The sequence below is a fragment of the Camelina sativa genome, chromosome 4 (genome assembly GCF_030686135.1).
Source record: "Camelina sativa cultivar CO46 ecotype springtype chromosome 4, ASM3068613v1".
In the NCBI taxonomy this organism is placed as follows: Eukaryota; Viridiplantae; Streptophyta; class Magnoliopsida; order Brassicales; family Brassicaceae; genus Camelina; species Camelina sativa.
In genome coordinates this window covers 20,646,591-20,657,575 of record NC_141883.1, presented here as the reverse complement: position 1 = coordinate 20,657,575, position 10,985 = coordinate 20,646,591, and the positions used below count along the sequence as shown (strand labels likewise).

At 39.8% G+C, this 10,985-nt stretch overlaps 1 protein-coding gene and 3 pseudogenes across 1 annotated transcript; 2 read left to right on the top strand and 2 right to left on the bottom strand.

Annotated features, from left to right (window-relative positions):
- Positions 1–141: 141 nt before the first annotated feature.
- Positions 142–1,473, top strand: LOC104783960 (putative F-box/FBD/LRR-repeat protein At3g49480; annotated as a pseudogene).
- A 32-nt stretch (positions 1,474–1,505) lies between these two features.
- On the top strand, positions 1,506–2,535 carry LOC109132514 (putative F-box/FBD/LRR-repeat protein At3g49480 pseudogene; annotated as a pseudogene).
- Positions 2,536–2,592: 57 nt separating this feature from the next.
- Positions 2,593–3,941, bottom strand: LOC104780768 (nascent polypeptide-associated complex subunit alpha-like protein 2). Its single transcript, XM_010505302.3, has 4 exons — positions 3,704–3,941; positions 3,551–3,629; positions 3,186–3,304; positions 2,593–3,108 (listed from the first exon to the last, which is right to left on the bottom strand). Exons 1-4 carry the CDS (start codon positions 3,809–3,811, stop codon positions 2,758–2,760), a joined length of 657 nt encoding a protein of 218 aa, XP_010503604.1. The 5' UTR covers positions 3,812–3,941; the 3' UTR covers positions 2,593–2,757.
- A 4,176-nt stretch (positions 3,942–8,117) lies between these two features.
- Positions 8,118–9,098, bottom strand: LOC147946030 (uncharacterized; annotated as a pseudogene).
- Between the last annotated feature and the right edge of the window lie 1,887 nt (positions 9,099–10,985).

The following is a 10,985-nucleotide window of genomic DNA, read 5'->3' as shown; positions in this document are numbered from 1 at the left end:
AAGGAAATAAATCTTTCTTTCCTTTTTTTTTCTTGAGAAAGAACAGTAAATGAATATTTTAAATCTAGGAAAGTAAATATACTTTTAATTTGCAAAGAGAGACACGAGAAGTAACCAAGGTCTAGGGTTAAGTTTTGAAGTATGGCAGAAGCCGAACGTCCTCGGAAAATTCAGAAGAGAGTTTGTGAAGACAGAATCAGTTCGTTGTGTGACGATTTGCTCATACAGATATTATTGCTTGTTCCGACCAAAGATGCCGTGGCCACATCGTTTTTGTCTAAAAGATGGCGATTTGTCTGGACGATGTTGCCTAGACTTGACTACAAAGAAACCAATGACAGTGACGCCGGAAGCAAGAGCGTTTGGTGGTTCCTTGACGAATCAATGCGACAACACAAGGCACCTTTATTAGAACGTTTGTCGATTCAACTCGGTCCACAATGTCCTGTTGATGTTAATGTTGTAAAGTGGGTTGCAAAAGCACTTGATCGTCCCGTGCGTCGGCTAGATTTCCAGCTCCTCTGGAATAGCGAGCCGACCAGAATGCCTCAGAGCCTTTACACGTGCAAAAACCTTGCGAGACTGAGTCTTTCCAGCAAGATTCTGGTGGACGTTCCTTCTCCGGTTTCTCTCCCATCACTTACACATCTTAATCTCCATCATGTTGTGTACAAAGACGAAGACTCTCAAGTTAGGCTTTTATCAAGTTGTCCGGTTCTCAAGTGTCTTAGAGTGACTCGACCTCGTGATGTGGATGATAATGTGCGAAAGTTTAGCGTGAAAGTGCCTTCTTTACTGAGATTATCGTATATGCATCCAATATTTCAAGGAGAAGATTACACGGAAGATGATACTGCAAGGTCTCTGGTTATAGACACCCCGGCTTTAGTATATTTAGAGATCATTGACTCGATGGGAGACTCTTGCTCGATTGAGTATATGCCTCTTCTTGTTAAAGCATCTATTGATGTTCACTTCAACCCTGATGCCAACTTTCTGAGATATCTTTCGGGGATCAAGTGTCTGGTTTTAGTTCCGGACAAAAGAGTGGTGGTTCCGTGGTATAACACCGGCGCCGTTAAGTACTCTCGACTTATAGAGTGTAATATAAGACTATTCAGCACAAACTTGTGTGAATCACTTGTGGTTTTGCTCTCTAATTGTCCTAAACTAAAAGTTCTTATGATCAACTGTAAATATGAGACGGACAACGTCCCAATTTGATGGACCAAACCGGGTTCTGTTCCCACATGTTTGTCGTCTCATCTCGAGATCTTTCAATGGATAAGATATGCAGGAAGAGAAGACGAGAAAGAACTCATAAGGTTCATTGTAGTAAACTCCAAGTATTTGAAGACGGCCAGAGTCTCGCTGAGATCAACCTGCAGTGCTGAAGAGAAACATAATATGATTGAGGAGTTAAAATCCATGCATAGAGTCTCAACGTCGTATGTGCCTCTCTTCTCTGCTTGAATGTGTTATTTAGTCGTTTGTAATGTATAATGATGACCAATAATATATATGTAACTTCATCTATTTGCTAGAATATATATATATTTTCTTGCTTAACTTCTAAGATTGGTTAGGATTTTGTTTTTCTATTCTGTTATTTTGATGAGAAGTTTATTAATAAGAGCCATTAGTTTTGTAAAACACTTTGAGAGATCGACTATCTCCCACAGAAGATTCTCATGGACGTTCCTCGTCAAGTCTCTCTTCCATTACTCACAGAACTTGATCTCCTCTTTGTCAAAGACGAAGATTATCATTTTTAGGGCTTTTTTATCAAGTTGCCTTGTTCTCAAGCATCTTAAAGGTGATTGGAAATAGATGTGTGGATGGTAAAATGTGAGAAAGTTTAGTGTGAGTGCCTTCATTATTGAGAGTAGAGTACAATGCAGATATGATATTTCAAGAAAAAGATGCCGATAGTGATAGTGATTCATGCCCATCTTGTATTAGTGATTCATACTGAAAGAGTGCCTTTTTTTTATTATATTTTGACATATTTAATACGTTGGGACACTTTTTGTTGAGTACATGCCCATTTTGCTACAGCAGTTATTGATGTTGAGTTCTATCCTTATGAAAAATTTCTGAGGTCATGTAATTTACGTTTATCTCCGGTCAATACAATAGTTCCATGGTGTTACGCCGTTATTAACTACTCTCGACTTGTTGAGTGTATGGTACATCTATCTGGCCAAGACTTGTGTGAATCACTTTTGTTTGGTTTTGCTGTCTACTTTTTCTAAGCTAATAGTCTGCGAATCATGGTCCAATTTAACCGAGTTCTGTTCCAAGATGCTTGTGGCCTCCTTTCAAGATCTTTGAGTGGGGCGGATAAGCAGGAAGAGATAATGAGAAAGAATTCATAAGATACATTCTAGAAAACTCCCAAGTGTTTTTAAAACAGTGGGAATCTCGCCGAATTCAACATGCAGTGAAGAGAACAAGAAGATGATTGAGGAGTTAGATTTCATGCACAGGGTTCCAACGTATGTGACTTACCCCTCTGCTCTAAATGTTATTTAGACATATTTAGTATGAACTTTGTCTAGTTGTTAGAAGATATGTTTCTAAATCCTAAAATTTGCAAGTTTCTCAAACTTTGACTGCAATAAGCATCATAACAAACAGATGCGATTAGATACCGCAAAGGACAACAATGATCCGATTTTTCTGACAACTCCAAATGTATTTGAAAACAATCTGCAAGTGAGTTGAGGCAGAGAGACTCATTATCTCTCTCAACTCTTAAGTAGTGAGTTCCATTATTGCACTTACAATGTCTCCATCATGACCCTTGAGTGCCTTAACAGCTTTGCTGCGCGAAACCCCAGCCTGAGTCATGACCAAGTCAATGTCACGATCCTCCACACCGGTCTCATCGATTTCCTCTTCATCTTCTTCCACCTGTGCTTCTGCTGCGGCTGTCGATGCCTCTGCTCTCTGAGATGTGGCTCCCATTTCAGGCATCCTGAACTGCTGAGCTGCTTGCGTTTGAAGCTGAGAGCTCAAGTCCTCGATCTTGGCCTCACCGAATATAACATAGGTTTCTGAATGCGGGCTTTTGAAGACATCAGGTTTTGAGATGAAGAACAGTACCTGGCAACATCAATGTTAGTATATCATTAGAATCTTACGAGCGGTGAGAAAAACAGAGTTCAGGTTTTAAGTTTTACGTTTTTGGTTCTTTTGATGGTTACTCTGCTAACACCGGTGACTGGTTTCATACCGAGCTTCAACATCGCCTTCCTACTCTTCTTTTCACTTCTACTCTGCTTTGAACTTCCACTTACACCTACAATAACCAAACCTCATTCAATTTCAAGAACAATGATTCACTAACATATAAACATACTGGGATCTATCAATCTATCAAATGATTCATCTCCCAAACCTAAATATGTTAACAAAACTACTTCACATATAAAATCCCTAAAAAAACACAATTCACCATTTCTTTAACTAGTATCAAGAAACTTATTAGAGAGGTGAGACAAAATTTTGAAATGCACAAAATGGTTAAAAACGAGGGAAGAGTCACCTTGAGCGTCGCCGTCGTCATCATCATCATCGTCGTCGTCTTCGTCATCTTTAACATCTTCTACAATGGGTTCATCAGTCTGTGAAAAAGAATCCGCGAGCGTGAGACAAATACGCGTTAAATCGTCTAAGGAAGTGTTTTTTTTTAACTCACCTGAAGCTTCTTCTCGAGCTCTTCAGCAATGGTAGCAGTAGCAGCCGGTGGTTGCTCAGGTTGTCCATCGGCGGATTCAGTGACTACAGCAGCAGGAGGAGGAGACATGACCTTTCAAGAGATTTTAGGGTTCCGATTCGATTTCGCGTCAGCCAAATTGGATAAGGATCGGATTCGGTGCGGTGGTGAGGAGTGGTGACGAGTGACGACGACTCGGGGTTGTGTTGTTTTTGTCGTTGCACATTTGGGGCTTCTGTTGGGCTTTTATAGGCCCATTAAGAGGAAAAAGAGAGCCTGAACTACGTGGATACTCTTGTAGTCGACAAATACTGGGGGAATGTTTGATAATTTCATTATTTCTTTACAAATTCTACTTTTAAGTTTTTGGTTAACGTCTATAATTATCACTATTACCAAATCGTAATACAAAAATAATTCTCGATTGAATTACAAACTCATTATAATTATGTACAACACACCTAAATTGTGAAAGCTTTTGTAGACAAATTTCTCGATGTATAATATGCTTTTCAAAATTCCCATACCCTTTCTATAACACAAATTTTAAATTTAATCTTCTAATTCCATACATAGTGCAAACCCATCATCGAATTTAAAACATTTATGAACGAAGGATAACTTAAAATTTAACCTTTTACCAAAAAAAAAAGAAAAAATACAAAGATAAAAAGGAAAAAAATGTGCGGCTATTATGGTTTGCAATATATGAGGCTTTTCTCAAAGTTCACTTATTAATATAGAACATTTAAGGAAAAATTGCAAAAAGAATCCTCCGACTCGCAAATATCATGTTATTTTGGTAATTCGACCACTATCATGTAAATCTATAACCCGATTCACTTCCTCTTTTACATTGCAACCAAGGAACATACAATTCCCATATGTATTGGAGTCTGACTTAGGGTTTTGGTGATTCAAGTTAGGTTCTCTACTTGTGTAATTGGCCATTTCACATTTTGACTATCAACAGTAATTTTGCTCGAAAAACAAAAAAAAAAAATTGCAAGGAAATAATAAGGGGGTTTAGAAAGTAAAAATTTCAAGTTGTGTGTGTATTTGTCCAAAAATAAAAAAGGTTGTGTTTGTATATGGGCCATAACATCCTCAGTGCTAACTTTTCTCTAAGCCAAAAATGGTATTTCACGTGCCCAATTTAAAATATAATAACCAACCCTCCCAAAACCCAAACCCAAACTCTAACCCTATCGAAATAAAAGGAGAGCACGCACAAACCCAAAACTTTCCGCTTTACGCAGAAGAGCATTTGGGTTAAAGGTTAGGTCATTGTTTCTCTTCTGAATTTCTGTACAAGCTTTGTTATTCTGTTTCATCTGAAGTTCAGATTATGAATCGATGCGCTCTGTTGGTGTGTTTGTAGATCCATCGTGGCCGTGGGACGCGAGATAGCTACAAATGGCCACCGGTGAGCTCACATGCACTTACTGTAGAACAAAGAGAATAAAGTGAATATTTGCGTGTGTTATTTCGACGGCATTACATTCGTTTATATACATGACACAATATCTTGGCAAACCCTATACAAGACTTGTCGGCCAAGCTAATAACATAAGACATTAACCGAGACCCATAAACAGCCCAATACTCCCCCTCAAGTTGGAGGTCGGAGTGTAACGATGCCCAACTTGGACATTAGAAGACTAAACTGTTGAAAACCGAGAGCTTTGGTTAGGATATCAGCCAGCTGATCCTCGGAGCGTACATGAGCTGTCGAAATGACCCCATCTTGAATAGCATCACAAACGAAATGACAATCCCGTTCGATGTGCTTTGTGCATTCATGGAAAACAGGATTGGCGGTAATGTGTAACGCGGCTTTATTGTCACAAAACAACCACGTTGCAGCTTGTTGAGGAAAACCAAGATCTTTAAGCAACCCGCGCAGCCAAATAACCTCCTTCAATGCATCAGCCATAGAACGGTATTCAGCTTCCGCCGAAGACCGTGAAACCGCCTTCTGCTTCTGAGTTTTCCAAGAGATGGGGCAACCACCAAGAAACATAAAATATGCACTAAGCGACAAACGAGTTAAAGGACAAGTGGCCAGTCCGCATCACAATACGCCGTGAGAGTCAGCTCCGTATCAGATCGCAATAAAATACCATGACCAACCGATCCTTTGAGATAACGAACGACATGTAACGCAGCATCCCAATGTGCTTCACGTGGAGCTTTCATAAACTGGGACAAAATATGAATAGGATAGGTGAGCTCCGGACGTGTTACTTTTAAATAAATGAGACGACCAACCAGTTGCCGGTAACGAGCAGGTTCAGGAAGTATGGGACTGGTGTCGATAGCAAGCTGGTGATTTTGAACCATAGGGATCTTTGATGGGTTGGAGCCTTGAAGCCCACACTCATAAGCAATATCCAGTAAATACTTCCTTTGAGATAGAAAAATTCCCTCCGTACTACGAGCAACCTCAATACCAAGGAAATACTTAAGCTTCCCTAGATCCTTCATATGAAAACAACTGCTTAAATATGCTTTGAACTCGGTCAGAGACGGAAGACGATTGCTGCATATAATGAGATCATCGACATAAACAAGAACACGTAACTCGACTGCTCCTTTTGTTAACGTAAACAGAAAATAATCCGAATAGGATTCTTCAAAACTAAACTCCACCAAAGCGTTCGCCAACTTCGCAAACCAACATCTTGGTGCTTGCTTAAGTCCATACAAGGACTTATGTAAACGGCATACTTTATTTGGATACTTGTGACGAAAACCCTTAGGTAACTGCATATAAACTTCTTCCTCAAGATCTCCATGAAGGAAAGCATTGTGAACATCCATCTGATGTACTTCCCATCCTTTAGAGGAGATAATTTGGAGTAGACCACGAACTGTGGACATTTTAGCAACCGGCGCAAATGTTTCCTCAAAATCTCGTCCCTCAACTTGTCGATTTCCAAGAACTACCAACCGAGCTTTATACCGCTCAATAGACCCGTCCACATGAAACTTGATCTTATACACCCATTTATTTCCAAGAGCTTTCTTTCCTGGAGGTAAATCAACAATGCTCATTGTCTTGTTGACTTCCAAAGCATCAACTTCACAAGACATTGCATTGTTCCATTGTTCATCTTGGACAACATCGTGAAAAGATGTAGGTTCAATACCCGTTGTTACGACTGCGAGGAAAACACGATGTGGAGGAGAAAATAAACCATCAGCGATATAATGAGTGAGGGGATACTTTGTGGTACCAGGACCGTAGACAAGGACTCGAAGACAATTGGAGCGGGGTGAGCGTGATGGGTATTGTCTGCAACACAAGCAGCGTATGTGACATAACCAGGGAGCCGTGTCGAGGGAAGCTTCTCTCGTTTGCCCCGTCCTAAAACTGCGTGTTCATGAAGAGGAGAGTCAACATTGACAACAATAGTAACGTCATCACCATTTGGACTAGCAACTAGTACATCGGGGACAAGAGGAACGACAGTTTCGTCGGGTGGTGAATGTATGACGGTAGAGTCAGCACTTGGCAAATTTGTATCAGGAGGAGACAAGTCAGAACTAGTATCATCGGAAGCAACCACAAGTGGATCTTGTGTCACCGGATTGGAGAGATCAAAAAACATCTCACCACTCCCCCTTTCAACAGAGCCAGGTTGTAGAACCCAATCGTCATCAACAGGAGACAGATTTTCCAGTGTGGACGTTGACTTGCCATGAAAAGGAAAAACATTTTCGTGAAACACCACATCACGAGAAACAGAAAACTCATTGGTCTCCAAATCATAGACCCGCCAGCCTTTCTTCCCGAAGGGGTAACCAAAAAATATACAATGACGACTGCGAGGACCAAACATATCCTTATCACGAGCTCGCAAATGTGTATAACAGGAAGAACCAAATACCCACATTTGTTGATAATCTGGTGGAACACCAGTCAAGACTTCATAAGGGGACCGACCCTTATGAACCTTCGAAGGAGTGCGATTGATCACATAGGCAGCGCCCAGAACTGCTTCTCCCCAAAATGAAACCGGCAGACACGCTTGAAACAACAAAGAGCAAGCTACATTTAGAATGTGTCGGTGTTTACGTTCCACCCGACCATTCTGTTGAGGTGTGTTAACACAAGAGGTTTGATGAATAATCCTTTGACAAACAAGTAAACTCGCAAAAAACTTTGACAAACAAGTAAACTCTGTACCGTTATCACTATGCACCGTCTTGACTTTCTTATCGTATTGACGTTCCGAATAGGCACAGAAGTTTTCAACCACTCGTCGAACCTCAGATTTCTCAAGGAGTAAATGTGTCCATACAGAGCGTGAAAAATCATCAACAATTGTGAGAAAATAAACTGCTCCGCAAGAAGATGCAATACGATATGGTCCCCAAACATCCATATGAATTAGTTCAAAACATTCCGTTGTTTTATTAATACTCTCATAAAAAACATCACGAGTTTGCTTAGCACGATAACAAACGTCACAAGTATGAGAAGTAGAAGAAACTGAAACACCAGACTGCGGTCTCTGCTTCTATCACCGCCAAACGAAACAGAGTTCTCCCCACGTTGATTAGCTAACGACGGACCAGCAGCGAGGGAGTCTCTTCGAGCAACAAAACCAACGGCATCATGCGAGTGCTCTCGCATCTTAACAGAGGAGAGCCTTTGTTCCTCACGGATCACGCGTGAGTAAGCCTGCTCCAAATCGGGAGAAGGGTCGGCATCAACAATGGAGGTGATCACGTTTGCAAATCATGATTCATCTAGGCCCATAACAAACTGGTTCATCTTTTCTTCTTCACACTCCTTGGCCACCGTTTCATAAACTCCACAAGTACAACCACCGCAAGAACACACAGGAAGTGGTTTGTATGTGTACAACTCATCCCACAAACCAGCAATTTTCCCGTAATAATCAATCACATGCTGACCATCTTGGCGACACAAAGCAATTTGAGAGAGGAGGTGGTTAACACGAACCTTATTCCCGATGGAAAACCTCTTTCTCAAATTTTCCCAAAGCTCATGTGCATTAGTAAGAAAAGAAACAGTTGAGCGTACACGCGGCGTAATCGATGTCCGCAACCACCCAATAACCATGGAGTTCATCGAAGTCCATGACTCCAAGTCGGAGCTACCAGTCCCTGGTCTCTTCAACGTACCATTGATAAAACCCATCTTCTTCTTAGCTCGAAGTGCGTTGATCATCTCAGCAGCCCACTCATTGTAATTGTCTCTAGTCAAGGTAACTGCAGCGATCATCGCCCCTGGATTATCATTAGAAGAAGTGGTATATGTCGTCGTCACCGTGTTATCTCCACCAGTAGGACTAACGGTGAGAACACCGGATGAAGTAGATGATTGTGTGCTTACTGTAGCCATAGCTCACAATAACCAGAAACAGAGTAATCGAAAACAAACGATCCAACCGAATCAAAAAGATCTCGTCAAGAGATTTGAAACAAGAACAAGGAAACAAGAGATCTCGAAAAGAGATTCAAAAACAAGAAGCTAAGATCAACTGATCTAAAGAATAGGTTTCAGGATTTTGTGCTCTGATACCATGTAGAACAAAGAGAATAAAGTGAATATTTGCGTGTGTTATTTCGACGGCATTACATTCGTTTATATATATGACACAATATCTTGGCAAACCCTATACAAGACTTGTCGGCCAAGCTAATAACATAAGACATTAACCGAGGCCCATAAACAGCCCAATACTTACGCTTCTCTCATCCTCCACGACGATGGAATCGATGTCACTGTGAGTCGTTTTTATCTTCCGCTCCGAGCCTTGTTTTTTTTTAATGTGATTGTAATTTTATCATTTTGTGTATGTAGCAACCTGTCCATTTCTTAATACCATGTTCGCCATGTCTAGTACAATCTATGTGTGTCTGGCTTGTTGATGGTACTTGGTGCCTATTCGTTGTTTAGTTGCTAATCAGGCCTTTTGCTAGGCTCAATCTTGACATTGTTTTTGAACTCAACCTACTTGATCCTTAACTTGTAGCATTTTTTGTTTAGCATATGCTCAAGCTAATTTGGTTACTTGTTAGCCAATTTGAACATTGAATCATACTGGCCTAGTCTCTTTGCCAAGCTTTGCCAAAACAAAAACATCGATGATCTCTTTATGAACGCTAGTTTCGGTGGCTCTGCTGCTGCTGCTCCCATGGCTGTGTCTTCTTCTGCCTCTGCAGCTGGAGGAGCCATTCAAGCTGCCCCAGAAACTGAAGAGAAAAAGAAGATATTGTATTCTTCTCTCCTCGAACCCTTTTACACTTTTACTCTGCTCATAATTGTAATTACTGCTATAATAAAAAAAAAATATATTTTTTATATTCATTGGTTTGTACAACTATTCTTTTTTTATTAATGTCTACTATTCTCAATACATCATGATAGGGGGTTATTTGGATTACAAAATTAAACCAGATTCTAGAGCAAGATTTAATAAGTAATAGTCAACAAATAGGAATTTATTTATTAACAGATTTTTTCTGCCATTTTAACTCATTTCAATAATTCTTTTAGTTGCTTTGATAGGTGCAATTTCTGTGGTTCATCAATAAAAAATAATTAATAAAGACTAAAGAAAACTTTGTGTATATATAATTTATTGGTTTAATTTTTTCTTCTTGTGATATTTCTATCTTTAGGAGGAGGTGAAGGAAGAGAGTGACGATGATTTTGTATCCGGCTTGTTTGACTAAGAAGCCTCTTTTGGGTTATAACGCTCTCTCAACAAAATCCGCCAGTTTATTTAAACGTGACTATTTTTAGTTGGATTTCGTATCGACACCATTCTCTAGTTTACCTTCACTAATCGTAATACTCCGTTTAGTTGGTAATAGATACATGTGATATGCGAAGTAGTAATATTTTGACGAAGAACGTTTCCTTAAACACAAGCAACCCCTAGCCCCTAGGCAATATATAAGGCATTCATTAGTTGGCAATGTATTAAAGACCATAATGAAACTTGTTAAACAAACACGTTAAGATCAAAAAAATATCCATAGTGGTATAGCAGGCCTACTAATTAATAAAAGGGGGTTTTCTTTTCAACCACATCCAAGTTTCAACCACACATGTGCCTCTTATATTAAAATATAATTTGCCTTTTTTTTCATTGAAATTAAGCTAATATTTATTAGTAAACACTTTTTACACAAAGGGTCTAAAAATCCAAGACATAGGGTCAAAACGATCAGAATGATTGTCTACATCCTAATTTAGCCAAGTTACAGCTTACTACACCAG

What these genes read in the sequence shown, in the direction of transcription:
- LOC104780768 (XM_010505302.3), bottom strand. Translation starts at nt 3,811, where the DNA reads ATGTCTCCTCCTCCTGCTGCTGTAGTCACTGAATCCGCCGATGGACAA. An exon ending in AGCTCGAGAAGAAGCTTCAG is followed by an intron (nt 3,630 to 3,703) that starts GTGAGTTAAAAA and finishes TCTTTTTCACAG; the next exon opens with ACTGATGAACCCATTGTAGA. An exon ending in TGACGACGGCGACGCTCAAG is followed by an intron (nt 3,305 to 3,550) that starts GTGACTCTTCCC and finishes TGGTTATTGTAG; the next exon opens with GTGTAAGTGGAAGTTCAAAG.